Genomic DNA, 19343 nt, shown 5'->3' on the forward strand with positions numbered 1-19343 from the left:
TGCTCGGCGGCGGCGGGGTGCGCCCCGGCAAGGGACGAGCCGCCTGCCGGTCGCACCGACACCACGACGGGGCCGCACCGGCGTGAGGCGCCCGTGCCTGCCGCCGCCTGCCCCTCCGCGGGGGACGCGGGCTCTCGCCGCCGGCCGGGATGAGGGCACACGTTTGGGCGAGGGGCTGCTCCTCTCGCGCCCCGCGTGAGGGGGAGGCACCCGCCCTCCGAGGCGGAGCGGCAGCGGCGGGAGAGCCGGTACCCGCCCGGCGGAGGCGCCCCGGCAGCACGCCCACCCCCGAGGGCTTGCGGGGCAGAGCCCTGCCCCACGGCGAGGAGGAGGAGCAGGAGCGGGAGCTGGAGCGGCCGGGATTGGGGGCCGCCGGCGCCGCCCGCCCGGCCGAGGGGAGGAGGCGGCAGGAGGAGGAGCGGCGGCGCGGGCGGCAGAGAGCTGGCTGGGCCCGGCGCAGCTGCCCCTGAAGATGGCGGCGGCGGAGGCTGCTCCGGGCGGAGGGGGCTGCTCGCCGGCGGGCGGCGGCTCGGTGCCCGTCCTCTTCTGCTTCTCCGTCTTCGCGCGGCCCTCCAGCGTGCCCCATGGCGCCGGCTACGAGCTGCTGATCCAGAAGTTCCTCAGCCTCTACGGGGACCAGATAGACATGCACCGCAAGTTCGTCGTGCAGCTCTTCGCCGAGGAGTGGAGCCAGTACATAGACCTGCCCAAGGGCTTCCTGGTTAGCGAGCGCTGCAAGGTGCGCCTGGTGCCGCTGCAGATACAGGTGAGGCGCGGCGGCGGGGCGGCGCCGGCCGCCACAGGTGTGCGGGCGGGCGGGCAGCCCCGTCCCGCCGCCGGCTGCGGCTGCCCGGCCTCTCCCCCGGGCCCTTCCGGGGCGAAGCGGCAGCGAGCTGGGGGGCCGGCAGCGGCCGGGGGAGCCGCGAGCCGTAGGCAGAGCCCCGCAGCCCGCCTGGACTTGTTTCTCCCTGGAAAGTTCGTTTCGCTAGGGCGGGGAGGCCGGTGTGCTCCGCGCCGCGTACGTGTGGCGACCGGGCTTTGCCCGCAGCGAGTCAGAACTTCACTCGTCCCCGTGAACGGGGAAATAGCCAGGTGGCTGGAATAATCAGTACTTCTCTTTCAAAACAGGCGGCTGACGCTACCCGGCCGTCACTGGAGGTGATGCTGCCGGGTGGAAACTCAAAGGGTGCCGGTGAAGAGGGCTCTGCCGGAGCTTGGTCTCACGGCTTGTAGGTCTCCGAGGATTTCTGTATCCCTTCGTGCCCCAAAAAGCTCTTTCCAGTTTACAAGTTCGTAACTCGCTAGTTTTGTGGCCGGAAACCAGGAAACCAGACTGCCAGACAGATACAGTACGTGTGCTTCATGCTAAGATATCTTTATGCGCAGTGGAGATTCATGCCAGTCGTGCTGCAATAGTTGCACTCGAAACAAAACTGCTTTTTCTTTTCTCCAGCATCAAAGGAGTCAGCTTAAAAAAAACAAAAACGCACAAAGCGTAAATCACAGTTATTGTTTTAATTCAGAACGTTCTTCTTAATTTGTGATTAAGAAGTTTTAGTTTGTCAAGCCAACATTACACATTGAAAAAGTGATGTCATAAAAACTGAAATATTGCTTATCTTCTCTTTCTGTTTCCAGAAGCAATCTAATTCACACTGTTTGTAAACCCTGCTTAATTGTAGTGTCTTGAACCCATAAACTTTCAAGGTGGCCTTTTGGCTTAGACTATACATGAAGGATGCCTTGGAGTCTTTTGTCCTTTCCTTAACCCTATGTATGGAAAGAGTGGTTAGGAAGACCGGACTAGTTTAATAACTTATTTTGTCATTTATTACTCATTTTGTCATTCATCACTTTCAGTATTCAGTTTAAAACCTTTCACCTTTGTGTGTTGGGAACAGAATGGATGGGGCCCAGGCACAGAAAATTGGGAGTGTCTCTCCAACTCGCAAAAAAAAATGGTATGGGTGTTAATTCAAGCAAGAATTTTGAAAATATCATTTATGTAACCTGGGCCTATAACAGTGGTGCAGGTCAGAATTTTGTTTCTTGTTTGTGTATGCAGATCACTACTCTGCAAAGAGTTTCTTGCAGATGGCTTCTGCACTGAAGCTATAAATGCAGCTGGAGTGTTCGTAGCAGGACATATACCAGGGTGTAAAAGGTCAGTGTTGAGACAGGGAAGGATACCTTGTTCCGAGGATGCAGATGCACTAGACAGCTTTGACTGCAGGGATTCAGGATGAACCACTATTTAATGCATTAATTGCCTAATCGACTAGCTGCTTTCACTGATACTGTTGCAGTTCTGTGACAATAGCAACTGTTGATATGAAAAGGACGGTACTTGTGTATTATTTTAGTTGCCTCCTTGATGTGCTTCAGCAGCTGAGAATGAGCTGGAGACACACAATGATGTCAGTCAGCTCGCCTTAAGCCACCAGCAGGTGCTCAGAGATCACTTGTTTGCAGAACAGTTGGTCTGATACAGTCACAGCTACGCTTTTTAAGACCTTTAGGATTTACTGATGGGAAGATTATACCTTCTTTCCATATCTTGGTTCATGCACTGCCACCATTGTGTGCCCTTCCCTCTCCCCTTCCTCCCCCGGCCCAATGTTTTGTCAGCAGTTACATGACATAGGTTTGTCAACTCTGCACGTGGCATAGTCAGTTGAAATAATGTTTTGAACGTGTCTTTCAAGAGGGATAACCTTTACTCACTGCTGCGATTAGACTTGCATATTTGGAAAGATATATTTGGTTTAAAATTAAGGTTCACAGTTACTAGCGTCTCTCCCAAGACAATAACTTCAGTATTTTTATGTGCATGCTTTATAAATTACATGTATATGTTTAGTTAGGGGTGACATTTTAACCCCTGGAGCAGCAGTGCCCCTGAGCTCTGGAATGATATCCTCCCATTTTGATTCCTGTGCAGACCTGCCACGGAAGGATGCCTTTTGTTGCAGTAGCTCAAGAAACGCCAGCACCAAATTGTGTTTGACTGTGCTGTTTCAATTTCCTGTCCCTGCAGTTGAGGGGGGCAGTAATCTCATGGAGAAATCACCATATGCTGCCCTTGGGAAGCCGCTCCACGCAGCTCAGTTCAGGGCTCGATTTGTACAGGGACGTTTACTCCCCGGTCGTATTGGCGCCTTGGTGCTACACTCGTACACATACATCCGGTTTAGCTGTCCCAGCGCGAAACACCCACTTGAACTTTTCATGGCCACCAGCATTAGGCAGGCTGCTGGGATGCAGGAAACCCTGATGGTCAGCCTGGCTACCACTCTTAAAACTCCTCAACCCCTGACTTGGAGTGAGGAGGGACTTCCCTCTGGCCTCTCCCAACTAGTGAGGAGGGCATTTGCCTTCCACTTGAGGGACCGAGGACTAGCAGAGAGGGGCCATCTTCTTTGCATGGATTTTTACAGGTTTTAAAAGTTTTTACAGAACAGTATTTATAGTTAGGGCGGGGGAACATAGGGCCACTTTAACTGCTTCTAGCTCTAAATGCAGTTAAATAGCGCTACTAAAACTATTGTGTTTTGCTGTAACTGTTGTAGCTGCCTTTGGAGGAGAGAAGTGGTAAGGAAAAACACTTTGGAGATGTCAGAAGGCAAGACAGCTATGCTTGTTAAAGCCCTGTAACAGAGGAGTTCAGGCAGCATTCAAATACGTGCTCAAGAGAGGCTATTTCATGGTCACTGTCATAGCTTCAAGGTGACTTCTCTTCAGGACTACTTGAGCTCTGCATTTGCAAACTTGTAACCTTAAGATGCTAGAGCTAAAGGGTGAAGTTGTTGTTGAAATCATTGTATAAAGCACCTCTACTGCAGCGTAGTGTTTTTAAAAGACATGTCGACATCTCAGGCATGTCTTTTTTGCAGAAAACTGCTGACAGAATGGTACCTAATTGTTGCTAAAAGATAAGGTGAATAAAATATAACTATTTCTACACAGATTTTCACTCTTTTTTCACATAGCTAATAATGCTGCATTCAGATGCTTTGGAAATGGAAGTAACATTAAACCGTGAGCCTAAGTCTGTTTTCTGAAGACCAGGAAAAGCTAAAGCATAAACTGCAGGGTGAGAGTCAGGTGAGGGGAGTTGTTTGCTCTTTTTTTTAAAAAAGATGCGATTATACATACTGATACATTAGTGCTACAATTAAATACAATGTTTCTAAAAAAAAAAAAAAGCGGCACTTGGACTCTTAAAGACGGGAAAAAAAGGACTGAAAGTATTGGAAGAGAGGTTTCTTCAAATCCACGCTCCTTGTTTGTGTGTCTTTGCAGCAAGCGTTTTGATAATTTTGGATTTCAATGAAGAATTTTGTACTCTCTTAATTGTATGAACATCATGTGCTTATCTTACTAGATATGTCCTTTCAACATGCTGAATTGCGTATAGAAGTTTGCACTTTGGCTTAGCATAACAGAATTTCTTCAATATAAACAGCAAAGTAAAACTGAATCTTACAGATTTCCTTTTAGAAATAAAGGAGAAGAAACATGGTAGCTTCTTGTTGTTGTTGTCTTTTTATGCCATCCTTGAAATACCAAGGCTGCAAGGTCCTCCGCTCTGCCCTTTTAGTAGGTAACCTTGGCAAGAGATTTATGAGGTGAGTAGTGATGTCACCAGGGATTATTTCTCTGCTTCCATTTTCTTGTTCATTATAAATACTGGAGGAAAATTGCATTTCGGATGTGTAATGGTTTCCTGAAGTTTGTACAAGGAAAGTACAGATAAAGAGCCCGTATATGCGAATATTTTTGTAAAGCTGATTCTTTAATTACGGTGCTTCATCACAGTCACATTTTGTATGATTAATAATAATCAACAGAGATTAAATAAATGCAAAAAAACTCCTGTCCTTTCCCACCTAGGCCTTTTCTAGAGTAAAATTTAAAGCTGTGCGTGACTCATGACAGCATACCTTTAAGTCCTGGGCTGGACAAGGTCCTAGAGATGACTTCTCTAGCTGGGTGAAAGAGCTGCATCAGGTTACATGTCCATCTGACGTACCTATTCTGGTTGTGCTGTGGATAATGTCCGGCTTGAGGGAGGAAAGTCCTGGTGACTTACTGAAAGAGGCAAAGTGACACAAATGGAAAAGCTTATATACTGTGTGTGGGAACTTCAGGTGACGTGGGGTATATTGTTGTCTTTTTCCTGTTCGAGGTGGGTTTGGACAGGTACTGTGTGGCTGCAGTGGCTCACTATCCTTTGCCCAGCCTGGCTCTCGTTGGAGTGAAAGCAAACAGGTGCTGGTGTGCCGGCCCAGGGTTTGATGTTTGGGTGTAAATTTGCCCCATCCCCAGCTTGCTGGTGAGGTGTTGCGCTGGATCGGTGCAGGCAGTCCTGGGCTTCACTGTCAGGGGCTGTCTGAGCGGAGGTGTCCCATGTCCCTGGTGCAGTGTGGCTGCGGAAGGGGAGGGTGGCTTTGAGAGCAAGTGGGTGGTAGGATTTATGTGGCACTTCGAAGAACTGGTAAATGGAAACTTTCCTTTATATGTAGCAGATATTTCAGTGATTTTATTTATGGACTGCATTAGTTACTATTTATGAAACTTAATTTCAAACTGCTTTCTGCTGGACTCTGTCCTTCTCACATCTGCTATTCCAAGTAACACCAGCAAGTGCTGATTTTTTGATCTTGCCATCTATTTCTCCTGGTTTCTTATTGTTCTGCCACGTGTTGCATGGTTCAATTCAGCCTGCAAATATGAAAATCAATATAGGAATTATTTGTGTTAGATTTTAACAAATATGTCTATCTAAACTCAAAAACTTGATTTTAGAATGCTGCTAATGGTATTAAACTGAAGGCATAAATTAAACCGTATTAAACCGACTTGATAATAGAGAGAAGCAGATATAAGGCTTTTGCTCCAGTTCCCTGTGATGTTTGTCATAAACAGGTGGGATTATGGATTCAGTGGAAATCTGTAATGAGGATGCTCCCTGGCTGGAAAGGCTTCCGTACTTCACTGTTAAATTGGAATGATATTGAACTGAGCTCTATAAGGTCTGTTCCGAATCCACTATTTGTAAATATTCTGTCATCCATGTCACTGCCAAAGCTTAGGGCAAATACTGTTTTTGCAGAAGGTGCCAAGCTGGGAGGAGGTGCAAGCATCTGAGAAAGCAAAATTCAGGCCTTTCATGTCGATTTGGAGAAATGAGGTGAAATAAGATGCAGTTCGAAATGAAAGCAACAAAAGTAGAAATAATTCCTACGCTAAGGTAGAAATAACCAACTGTGCAAATAAAAGATGAGGAAGAGTTCAAGGGATGATTCTGAGGTTAAAATGCACCTCAGGAGTCTAAGTATCATCAATTATGAAAAGAGCAAATAGTGTACTGGAAAGTACAAATTGAACAGAGCCTGCAAGGGCTGAGAATTGACTGATCTTCTCTGAGGCTCTACTAGTGCTGAGAAGTATTATGGGCAGATAATACTACTGTTGTAGTAGCATTAGGTGCCTCACTGTAGACTGCAATTTGAAAAGCACTTCAGAGAGGGCAGTGAAAATTATTTGAGTTGTAGGAGAAAAGATTGGAGGTATTACATACGTGGTAGAATAAGGGAGGGGAAAGACTAAAGGGAGACCGAATCTGAGTCTCGAGGTATGGTAACAGGTGTCTGTGCATGGTTGTGCACATGAAGGAGGATGGTAGTGCTCTTGCGTTTCAAATCCACCATGGACAGAACTGGAAATGGCGCTCTTAAATGCCAGCAAAGGAGCTGTGGGTGAGAAAGCACTGCAAGGTACACTGTAGAATGGATTGTATAGGGCCTCTGTAAGTTGTGTATTGTTGATGGGTCAGACTAGGTTGGTATTTGTGAAGATACTCACATTTAGTTGATGCTTCTACAGAGGCAGACTATGCAGCTTCTTGAAGGTCTTCCTAGTCTATTCATACATGTTCTTCTGCTAAGGATGTTAGTGCCATCTACTGCCTTGGCATATGTAGGAATGTGTACACTAAGGCAGTAGACTAAATCTACTCAGATCACTCTGCAATCTGTGATGGTTTGCAGTAGTTCAAAATGATCTTTAAAAAAAGCCCTAAAGTGGTGGAGTGATTAACAGAAGAAAATAATGGTCTTTGCAGGTCGTATAAATGCCAAGACGAAATGACACGTTTTCTGAGTAGAAGGCACACTTATAAATATTGCCTATTCCAATTACTCTTTTTTTGCAGCTGAGCTGTAGGAAAGTTAAATGTCATGATTGACTGCTCTGATGGTAGTAAGTGCCAGAGTTAGAATGGGTCACGGTAAGTGCTCATTGCGGTGTTGAATTGTACATTAGTATTTCCCCACCAACTGGCTTCTGCATTGTTCAAGAGCATAGATGGATGATGTTCAAGAATAAGGCAATTATTCAACCTTTAATTTTATTTTTGAGCATTCTTGGGTCCAGGCCTCATTTATGACATGGTGTAGAATTGCGGAAGTGTTGTTTGGGAGAGATATCTAGAGACTGCGTTCCCTAACTCCTATGCAAAGGCAATTCTTGATCAAATCAGCTGTCACTTTGCTGAATGCTGAAAACCTCCAAGGATGAAGATCCCACCACCCGTGGTAACCTGTTTCAGTGTAGCTGCACCTTCCTAGTGAAAAAGACTTCCCTGATGCCTGTTGTGATGCTCTTCTGCCTTCCTCTGGCATCAGTGGGTCCAGTGTTAGAGCATCTGCATTATGGTCATTGCTGCATTTGCCTTTGTAACTGCTTGCATTAATGGTATTGCTTTTTCACCTACAAGGACTGGAGGAACTGCAGTTATGAACGTTTGCTGTTTCGGCAGTGGCATTTTAATGAATCTGAGAGGTGTGGGAATTTAGCGTTTAAAATTATGACACACAAGTAATTTTCACAACAGCTGGAACAGGCCATTCCATACGGGTGAGCGTGGCTATTACTGTAGGTTTTTTTAGCCTTGGAAATTGAGTTCAAAAGTGTTTTACTCAGGAGATGTGGTGAATCAATGAAAGATTTGGAACTAATATTTAAGGATTACTGATTCTCCTGTGGCGAGTTGACCATGGCTGCCTACCAGGTGCTCACCAAGCTGCTCCATCACTTCCCCTCCTCGACAGGATAAGGGGAGAAAATATGACAAAAAGCTCATGGGTCAAGATAAGGAGAGAGGGATCACTTACCAATTACTGTCACAGACAAAACAGACTCGACTTGGAGAAATTATTTCAATTTGTTGCCAGTCAATAACAGAGTAGATTAATGAGACATAAGAACAAATGTAAAAACACTTTTCCCCACCTCTCCCTTTTCCTGAGTGAGGCTCAGCTTCGCTTCCGGCTTCTCTACCTTCTCCCTGCAAGTGACAGTGTGGAGCAGGGAACTGAGGTTCTGGTCAGTTCCTAATGATTAGTCTCTGCTGCTCCTTCTTCCTCACGGTCTTCTACTCCAGCATGGGGTCTCTCCCATGGGAAATAGTCCTTCATGAACTTCTCCAATGTGGGTCTTTCCCACAGGCTACAGTCCTTCACAAACCGCTCCAGCATGGGTCCTTTCTACGGGGTGCAGTCTTTCAGGAATTCACTGCTCCCACCTGGATCCTCTTTGGGGTCACAGGTCCTGCCTGAAGACCTGCTTCAGCATGGTCTCCTTTCCGTGGGGCCACGGGTCCTGCCAGGACCTCGACAGGATCACAGCCTCCTTTGGATGCATCCTTCTGCTTCGGCATGGGGTTGTCCACAGGCTGCAGGTGGATATCTACTCTATTGTGGACTTACATGGGCTGCAGAGGGACAGCCTGCCTCATGATGGTCTTCACCATGGGCTGCGGGGGAATCTCTGCTCCTGTGCCTGGAGCACCTCCTCCCCCTCCCACCTCACTGACCTTGGTGTCTGCAGAGTCATTTCTCTCCCATGTTCTCAGTCATCTCTCCCAGCTGCTGTTGCACAGTGTGTTTTTTACCCTTTCTTAAGTATGTTGTCACAGACGCACCATCAGCATTGCTGGTGGGCTCAGGTTTGGCCAGCGGTGAGTCTGTCTTGGAGCTGGTTGGCACTGGCTTGGTCTGACATGGGGGCAGCTTCTGGCATCTTCTGACAAAAGCCACCCCTGCAGCCTCCCCCTGCTACCAAAACTTTGCCACATAAGCCCAATACATCCCTACTCTTCCAAAATATACTATTTCATAGATTTTGTAGTTTTGTTTCGGTTTAAAACATCACAACCTTAGTTTGCAGAAAATTAACTGTATTCAGTTAATGGCTACTTCCTAGAAGCATTTTGTTCAATTTGATTTATCGATCTGTTGAAAAGCTCCTGAATGGATGTAATTTCTCTTGAGTCACCTTATGACTAAATGATAGTATGTAGCTTCTTTCTTTCCCTGTAGCCTCCAGCTGAAGTCTTATCCTTTTTCTTGAGGTAGTGCAAGTAATTTCACACAAATACAATGCGCTCTTTCAAAGTGTGAGAAAATGCAATCTGTGATTTCTTTTTTCTTAGCCCCCATGCCTCCACTCGGTAGCCCGTATGAGGGAAACTCTGAGAGATTATTTTTATCATTAAAATGTATTCAGTTAAGTTTCCAGTCGTAATACTGACAAGCTTCTCTACTTTCATTATAGCCTTCGAACTGTCATCAGACTTGTGCTAAAAGATGTCATAAACAAAATAAACTGACTACACAATGAAACTTTGAAAATATATGTATGTACGGTATTGAAAGCAAGTGGAAGTCTGACTATTTTCTTAAGGTTAATTTATCCTGTTTTTTTGTCAGTTCCAAGGGTTGTGGATTTAAAAATGAATCTGAGGAATGTAATTTTGCTGTTGGTACTTTTTTTGTGTGTTTTTTAACAGTGCTTTAGATAGTATGCTCTTCCACCCTCCTTCAGTGTTCAGCAGTTTCCATGTACATTGACATTGACTTGTGTCTCCCACCTAGTAAAATCTTGATTATCTATTGATGACTGTACTATATGTTCAGTGTCAGCTGTTCATTTGAATTTAGAAACATACCAAAATCAGGCTTGAAAAACCTTTCTCCTATTTTGACTTAATGTAACATAAATCTGTTACCTGGCAGAAGCATTGCAGACTCTTTCTCATTCTGCTGCTTTTCTGAAAGGGTCTTTGCTGCCATGGAAAACGTTGTCTTTATTTTGTTTTTCAGATGACTACTTTGGGCAACCTGACACCCTCAAGCACTGTGTTTTTCTGTTGTGATATGCAAGAGCGATTCCGGCCTGCCATCAAGTACTTCGGTGATATCATCAGTGTGGGCCAACGACTGGTATGGTTTTTGCTTTTTTTTTCTCGTAGTTAGTTTTGATCACACATGTAAATTAGTGTTTTATACACAGCCAGTTTACTGGTTGTTCAGTTTTAGATAATGACAATGTCTTTGCTATTATCGTTCTTTAATAATTTCTTTTCTTGTATGCTTTCCTCCTTGCAGCTCCAAGGTGCACGGCTCTTAGGAATTCCAGTTATTGTAACTGAACAGTATCCCAAAGGTCTTGGCAACACTGTGCAAGAAATTGATTTAACAGGAGCTAAACTTGTGCTTCCCAAAACAAAATTTTCAATGGTGTTGCCAGAAGTCGAAGCAGCATTAGCAGAGATCCCCGGAGTCCGCAGCGTTGTCCTGTTTGGAGTGGAAGTACGTGCCTTGCCATTCTTGTACTGTTTTATGGTAACATCTGTTGGCCAGCCATAGTATTAAGTGCTGCTTCCTATAATTAAAAAATAAGTCAATTTATATTGCTTAGAGCTCGGATATCCTCTACAGATTAAATTATTCTTGTTTTATTTGTCTCTCCTATTATCTCAAAATAGAATTTGAAATGAGATATTTGTAAACTACAGGCTCTTGTCTCAAGCTTGGCTGGCATTTAAAACCCACATTGAGTTCTCTGGTAATGTCAGGGGTAGAAAAATACATTTGAACCCTAATTAATTATGTACTTTAATTTGGCGTTGTGCTACTCGTGTTTTATAATAGTGGTTTGTTGGTGGGTTTTCTGCCTTTGATCTCTCCCCTGTAGACTCATGTGTGCATCCAGCAAACAGCGTTGGAATTAATTGGCAGAGGTCTGGAAGTTCATATTGTAGCTGATGCCACCTCATCAAGAAGTATGATGGACAGAATGTTTGCTCTTGAGGTAAGTTTCTTAGTCAAGGCTTTCTCCACCTTGGGTCTGTATGTTCATTTCCCTGCTTATTGTAAGCTAACAAGTAATTTCTAAGGGTGGTAAGCGGTGGACAAATGTAGACTTGAGGAGAGGCAAATGCTCTGATTCTCAGAATAGCTTCCAGGATAAAGAAGAATTGCTACCTTATTTTTCCTCCCTAAATTATGATGTGATATGTGGAACCCAGTTTGGAGCACTTGGATTTTAAAAGTGGTTGTGTCGTACAATCTAGGTTACTCTGCATAACCATTAGCATTTGAGGATATGTTCTTATGGAGTGTTATCTGGACAGCAGAGTAGAAGTGCTACAGAGCTTTTGATTTTGTTGTTCCAAACAGTATTTGTTCTGCTGTTGGAATTCCTTGAAGGGCAGTGGAATATAGCTAGTGATCCTGTTCAAAGCTTCTTCTATGTCAGTCCCTCCCTCTGTTCTTCCTCATCAGTGCAAATTAAAGCTTAATCTCAAGACTCTGTGATTATTGTAAAGACTTCCCTGCCCCCCAGGAGCTTAGCCTAACTAAACATTGAGAAAGTGGAGATAAATGTAACAAGCAGATTTAAAAGCATGTACAAATTTGTGGTAGCAAATTTGTGCCAATGATTTTTTTGTGAGTGTAATCTAACTTGCCTATAGGCATCACTGTTGGAAATCAGAAACTGACATATATGTCAAGTATTGCATTTTCCCCTCTGGCCCTAAGAATTATTTGGAAATTGAAACTGACTACAGCATTTTATACTTTTTTCATCGATCTGGAGAAGACTTAATTTCTTCTGTTTCTTATGAATAAGACAATTAAAGGTTAAAGGGAAATCACCAGCAAATAGCGTTTGATGAAACCCATGACTTTGATTAAGTGGAAGCTTAATGTCATCTGTCACGTAAAGCATAGTGACACACACAGAGTGCAGGAATGACTGAAATACTGGACTTCCCAAGCCAATGTGGTGCAGCAGCAGTAGTAGACAAAACAAATGTAGAAAATCTGAAATTTGTTTGCCTTATTCTGTACGTCTTTGTACATTTGTTTATCATTTGTGCTCTGTCTGCAAACGTAGAAGTCCGTTCAGTGTTACAGAGGTTAAAGCAGTGGCTAGCTAGCTTTGCGTTTCTTTCTGGTCAAAAAGGTAGCAATCATCTTAAAAGCATGGTTAGTTGCAAAGCTGTAATCCAGGAAAATTGGTCAGTTTTAGGTAACTTTTTAGTATGTCTTTGCAGTTTTTTCTCTCCAAGCATGAAGAAAATATTTTGCTGTGTTCCCTTAAGTAGCCATTATTCAAATATGACTCAGGGAATGTTTGCTGGCTTGCTGTGGTGAGCCAGCCAGTTACATGGCAGTAACTCTTACTCCACTGTGGCTGCACGTGCCAACATGTTCTCCTTTTTGTGCTGTAGGGCCTCTCTTAAAAATGCTACTGAGGCCTATGGGCAAGAGGTGTACATGCTGGGGAGCAGGAGACCAGGAGAAGAGGACACAGATACTGGGCATGTCAGTAATCCTGATAGACCATGGTGATATGTTTTTTAGGGAAGCTGGTAAAATACCAAACCCTTGGGTAATCCTGCTTTAGTCTCACTGTACAGGTGACAGTTCCTAGTCATGCTCTTTTATTTAGTGAGTCTGACATTTTCTTGCGCAAACTTGCTCCATACCTGGTGACCTGAGGTGAGGTTCGTTGATCCAGCTTCCCTGGATCCTTCCCCTTACCATTCTGGGAAGATGGGTGTAACATTCACCTTTTCCCAATAACACAGCCACTCTCTGTTCACAGTGACCTTTTAGGGACGATAAAGAGTGACCTTGCAGTGATAACAACAAGCTTCCTTATCAATCTCAAATAAATCACTTCTGGTCTCACTCACCCCTTCAGTTTCCCTCACATAACATGTGTTTTGATGGTGCTGGTGACGAACATGCAAATATCTGAACTGCACTAGGAAGTGCAGTTTGAATTAATTGATAGCCAAAGCTTACATGTCTGCCTGAATGACCCTAAAGAGTGATTGTTGCTGCTTCTCTTGTGCGCTTAAAAACGACAGCAGGCAAAAACATGCGATTAAAAAAAACCCCCCAAAAAACAGAAACCAAAACCCTCAGAATTTCCATTGATAAAATAATTCAACCCAATTGGCCAAGAATGTGCCTGTTTCTAATCTCTGCCCTGTCTGATGAAGATGCTTTGTGTCACTGCCTGGTCTTGGATTGAGCCATCTCATTCTGTTCCTGCTGGATTTCTTTTCTTTTCTCCTTGTTCCTGTGGTGGTGTGGATGCAACACACGCTTGCTGCTTTACTTCATCTGAAAGACTATGTTCTAAGAAAACTTTTCCTTTCCTTGAAAATCACCCAGTGTGCTTAGTATGTGTATCTCTTCATTTGTACTAATCTCAAACTACATAAATTATATTTAGTCCTAGAAGTAGAGCATAAGCCAATGCCAGCCTCTTTGATGTGTTATATTTTACTTCTAAACAGAAGACATTCTCTTTTTTCGATCAACATTTCTCAGAAGGCAAGGTTCTTTAACAGTCTGTTGTTTTTTTTTCTTCATCCATACTAGTTAAAAGCAAAAGCTTTGTGTTCCTGGAGAAGTACATCTTGAAAACACTGCAGTAATATTTCATTTTGATTTTCCTATATTTCCTCTTTTGCATGTGTATGTGGCCTAAACAAATGTGTTTTACAGAGTAGGAGAGCTGGTGAAGCAATCCGCGTTGTTTCAACTTAAGAATATCGCAAGGGTGGCTGCCATTATGGCAAGCAGGAAGCACTGACTTGAGTAGATATATCCTAGTTAGCTTGTTGTTACATAGACTGTAGTTACGTATACTTCACTGGTCCCCTAAAATTAATAACTTTCCCCCATCAATTGCTTTGTAATTGAACAACTAACCAGCAGTGATCTGTGTCTGCTCTGGAAAGTTTGTAGATTCTCTTTCCTTTAGTAATTACAACTGAAACCTGTCTGAAGGTGTACAGACCTGTATTTTCTGCTTCTTGCCCTCCCTTGGCTCATTCAGGACCTCATTAGATTTGTTGTAGCATGCAGCAGCGTGGAGCATGACAGAAGGAAAGCTGGATTCTTGAAGAGTTTTACAGCCAAAGCATCTGTGCAATTGCTGGGAAGCTGATGCGGGGCAAGGAGTGGTCAGACTTTACTTAAAGATAACTTTGCTACGTAGGCAACAACCACAGTCTTAAAAGTTCCAAAACTATGCAATAAGCCCTGTGGCTTGGGCTACATGAAGCATTGCTCTGCTTAGTTGCAGTCTTACAAATCTAGCAGACCTTTTCCAGTTTTGCTTTCTATAGAGTGATGCTTTTTATTCTGTAGCCTGTGAGGACTAACTTGGGAGTTACTGAGGCTGTAATGAGATGTTGGTTAAAAGGAGCTGTTGTTGTGCCAGTATGATTTATAAGGTCTGTAGAAGATCTTTTCGTTCTCTCTCCTGAGATTATTAGTACTAGCCTGCTGTGTAGTCCAAAGACAGAAGTACTAGTACATAACGAGCCCCAAAAGAGAAATTGTTACAATTAAGTTTCTTGCCGAATGCCTTGGGCTTGGACCTCGCTATTTACTTTTTCCCCAGGCCTTTCAAATCTGCATGAGAGTGAAGGAAGCTATCCTCGGGACCATGCGAGGGGAAAGCGTTGTTACTATAAGAGGGGGTGGGTCTTCTGCATGTTAAATCTGACATGGGGAAAGAATCCAGTCCAAGTAGGAAGCCTTATTGGTAATCCAGGGCAGCCTTTTTCCTCAGTAAAGTCTAAAAACAGTCACTTTCCATCCTAGCTTTATAAATGGCACTGCTAAGAGATGCTGGAATGGAATTGGCAATACTTTTGTTAATAGGAGACGGTTTTAAAAATGCCATCCATCTTTTTTACAAAGTGTGTACTCATTCACATTTGCGAGTGTCTCACGTTTTCATATCTACTCTTTTCTCTTTCAGCGTCTTGCTCGTACTGGAATTATAGTTACTACTAGCGAAGCTATATTGTTACAGCTGGTAGCTGATAAAGAACACCCAAAATTCAAAGAAATCCAAAATCTCATTAAGGCAAGCGCCCCTGAGTCAGGGCTCCTTTCCAAAGTTTAAAGAGGATGTGGAGGAAGCAGACCTCATTGTCATCCTTGAGGAGGAAGGAAAGCTGTAAGCGCGCATGTACACCTTCTTTCACTCAAAGTTCGGTAGAAGTGTAAAACTAAAAATTGACATACTCGTGCTTGCCTTAGCAAAATTGTCTGGTTATACATCTGGGTGCCAGTATGTTCTGTTTAGTTACAACTGTCAGAGGCTTTGGGTACTGTAAGACCCTTTTGTTGTCAAATTTCCTTGTTTATTTAAAAATAAACATTTTTAATGTTTATTAACAGAGAAGAATTAACAGAGGTGCCTGCTCGTCTACACTATACACTGATTGTAACAACTCCAAAAAGTGCATATTTCTGTGACACCTCTTGATTGTGCACTTTGTAAAAGCGTTCTGTGATATTCTGTTTTACTTTTGTGTTAAGAGAAGATAATTGCGTGTTGGATAAATGTGATGTGATACGCTTTAATGTTCTATGTAAATGAAGTATTTTAATAGGCCATAAGTTAAAACCAAGTAAGATACATGAACTACACGTGCCCTTTTGTTCTCTAGGGTAAAATTTAAGTGCTTTGCTTCATAGATCAAGCAGCAGCTGATGTTTGATTGCTCTAGGTAGCTCAAGCCTTCATCATGGCTTTCAATTATTCTGAAATTGACTGCCCAACCTGTGCTTCACTGAAGTGTACACAAACAGAAAACTGTCATGTAGTGAGTTCTTTATAAACAACTGGTATAAAATCTTTCAGAACTAGTAGAGGGTCACCAAAACTTTAAATAAATTGGCAATGCTAAGAATGTTAAAGAACAAAAGCTCTTCAGCTTTCAGTGTTGGATCTACTACTATATTTAGATTTATTTGGGGTTTTTTACCCCAGTTTTAGTTAAAATGAGTAATTCCATCTGATTTTCTTATTTGGCCAAGCAAGCTCTGAAAGAAACCTCAGCTTCTCTAGGTTTTTTGTGCTTTTTTTGTGGGCTGCAGTTGGGTGGAGTTTGAATGGAATTTGGCCTAAAAGCATTCTTCAGAAAAATTACATCTTTAACTTAATTATATATATTTTTCTATGTAGAACCAAACTTTTAACATATGATTGTTCATAAAGGCACTTCCTTCATGTTCTGGGGATTTAAACAATGTTGTATAAAGTTTACAGTGTGACTGAGACATTTATTTTTTTAAAAGAGTACTAGAAGATGTCATACTGAACACTGATCTTTTTGGGTAGAAAACCAATTAGAGTACGTGTATTGTTATAAATGGCTAATTTTCCCCACAAGATGGCTCTAAAAGAATTGTTCTGGAGAGTTGTAACCTTTATATGTTCAAAACAAATAAAATGTTAACATTTACTGTCTCTCTTATGCTTGTGATATTTATTGAAGAGCAAATCCTGAAAGCTGTGTTTGCCATGGACCTTATTCTGTTTTGTGCAGCTGTGAAATTTCTATAGATGTCATGGGAATTTTGTGTAAAGATCAAGGGTGGATAATGTCTAATAATTCTTGTCTTCTGCGTCTAGTTACAGCGTTATTTAGTGCTCCAAACTATGAGGAATGAATGTTATGCTTGAAGTTGGAGGCAGGGAGGTGAGGCGAGTTGAGTTGAAGAACCGTTGTCCTATATCACTGACCTACTTTTTACCTTCTTTTCTGGTATGTTAATCACGTTGCCTAGCAGTATAAAGTCTACTTATATAAATCAACAGCTGTGCACAAAAATACTATAAACTTCTTATGAAATAATGGTTTTATTGCTTTCTTACCGTATGTGTTGATGGTGCCTAGAGTTAGTAATTGAAGGAAAAATTATAACAGTTTTTTTAATACGTGTTTATTTTTTGAACAATATAAATTTTCTCAATTACAAATACATGAGTTTTTAAAAGATAATTGTATTTGTTACTAAAAATTCACCATTTTTATACAAACGTAAGTTGGAGGACAGATGTCACACTTCCTTTGCACACAGTCCTTTCCTAACTAAGATTTTTACCACAAGAGGAATCACTTGGTAGCAAGATGGCACTAAAGAAGAATCTATAAAATACATTGATATTCTCTATCATGGTTTTACTATTATTTATTTTTGCTATTTGCATAAGCTTCAGTGTCAAACTAGATTTTTGTCGAGGTCCTCAGTTTGTGTTTTTTTCCCATAAGATTAAAAAAAATTAAAACACAGAAATACTCATGGTTATGCTCTAAAACTGAGCTCTTAGATGTGAATTTAGGCACAGAATGATCGAAGTCTTTCTCCTTCATTAGATGGGTACATTCATCAGCATCACATGGATCATTCAGATGAGATTCTAAAAGTGTTTATTTAAAAATAATAGAGAAAGTGTTGCCATATTTCTCTTACATAAAGTCGATTTATTCACAGGAGAGAATTTCCTTTGCTTCTTCATGCCTTAACTGATCTGTGTTTTCTGTTCTTTCTGACAAGCGGGTGTCCCCATGCAGTAGAACAGCAGAACTCAGCTGTGTGGCAAGAGGTGTGCGGGTTGTTGCATTATCTAGTATAGGTATTGTTTTGGCCTGCAAGATTATGAAACAAATTAATGGAATAACACTCAGGAGAATTGCTCAGGGGTGTACTCAGGTGATTGTGAAGAAGCCTAATGCATCACTGTCTATAAGTGCCAAGCTGAACTTTATTTGAAGGCTTCACCACAGCTCAGCAACATGATTTCCACCTGCTCTAGGTGGCTTCAGGGTAGTTTCTCTTTCCTTGGGGAAACAGAAAGACAGTCCTTGGTGGAGAAGGCTGGTTTATTTTCCTCAGTAGGTGTCCTGTGTCTGTACAAAGTTGCTGATGTGTTGTGAGCCTCACTTGAGTAGCTGGTGTATAAATTCTACGCTAAATATAGTAATAGGCATGGGTGTGATTACTTTTTTTCTGCTAAACCCTGACAAAGAGGAGTGCTTTTTTTCTTGTTGGGACAGTTTAGGTTTTGAGTTTAAAATACGATCCTGTCTATTTACAGAACCATGGTCCTTTTATTATTTTTCCACCTGTATGATAATTGTTTTATGAACTAAACCAAGTAAGATCTCCAGTACCTTTTGCAAAATCTGAAAACAGAGAATGAGTAAAAAATCAGCAGTTGCTAGCCAATGTTTTCTATTATGGTCATCACAAACAGCTGGAGAAATGATGCCATGGGACTGCTCCACCATCATTTCTGCCTGACAGTAGTTCTCAGGAAAATGTGCTCTTAAATAAATCATGCTGCTTATTGAATATATTTCCTACAAGATGTCAAGGTGATTCCCTCTCCCTCTCTCCCCCCACCCCCATATTTACCATGTTACCTAAACAATGACATGTCTTTCAGGAGGGAAGAATTAAAATTAATCTTCTCTTTTTGATGTAAGCACTTTTTTCTTTTAGAAGCCTCATAGATTTTTTTGGTCAAGATTTTTGTTGAACTGAAACTCTTTTAGTGCTACAGATTTGTTCTCTTATGTAAGAGATAAATGTTCAATGCTTTGTTGCTTTGAAAAGTTTGTTTCAATTAAGCATGAAGTAATAGCTGGAGCTGTGGTGCCCTGAAGAAAGGCAAATGATATTAAGGAGGATAAAGGCTTTTACTTTGGTAAGTGATGATGCTGTCTAGTACTGTTATGTGGTTCACTTGTTATTCTTCAGAGTATTTTCTACAATATTAAGTACTATGGCAGAGACAGAAGATGTCAGTGATTTGTAGAATCTGTTGGTTTTTTTTTTCTTCTGGATAAATTAGAGATAAACTATACTAGATGGGTATAACAGATGTCCTTCAGATAGATTTAGAACATCTGCTCTGGAAATGGGCTATGGCAGGAAATCCTTGGGGAAAAAAAAAAGTTCCGTTTTGATTGTCCAGTGCTGGTTTCTTCTTCATAGTTTCTGAAATGCAGTACTTCTATGGAGCTGTTGTTAGACCTTTCTGTAATCTCAAGAAGTGCTTCTAGTACGTCAGAGGTTGCAATAGATAGTATGCTGTTGCATCTCTTAGGACAGAACTATATATATAAAGATAAAGTGTGAGGTCTGGTCTTTTATTACTCATTT

At 42.2% G+C, this 19343-nt stretch overlaps 1 protein-coding gene across 1 annotated transcript; it reads left to right on the top strand.

The window, feature by feature from the left end:
- Window positions 1-472: 472 nt before the first annotated feature.
- Window positions 473-15288, top strand: ISOC1 (isochorismatase domain containing 1). The gene is made up of 5 exons (XM_086629643.1): window positions 473-766; window positions 10167-10286; window positions 10452-10655; window positions 11041-11157; window positions 15142-15288. Exons 1-5 carry the CDS (start codon window positions 473-475, stop codon window positions 15286-15288), a joined length of 882 nt encoding a protein of 293 aa, XP_086485769.1.
- Window positions 15289-19343: the final 4055 nt, after the last annotated feature.

Source organism: Tauraco erythrolophus, chromosome Z (assembly GCF_009769465.1).
Source record: "Tauraco erythrolophus isolate bTauEry1 chromosome Z, bTauEry1.pri, whole genome shotgun sequence".
Taxonomy (NCBI): Eukaryota; Metazoa; Chordata; class Aves; order Musophagiformes; family Musophagidae; genus Tauraco; species Tauraco erythrolophus.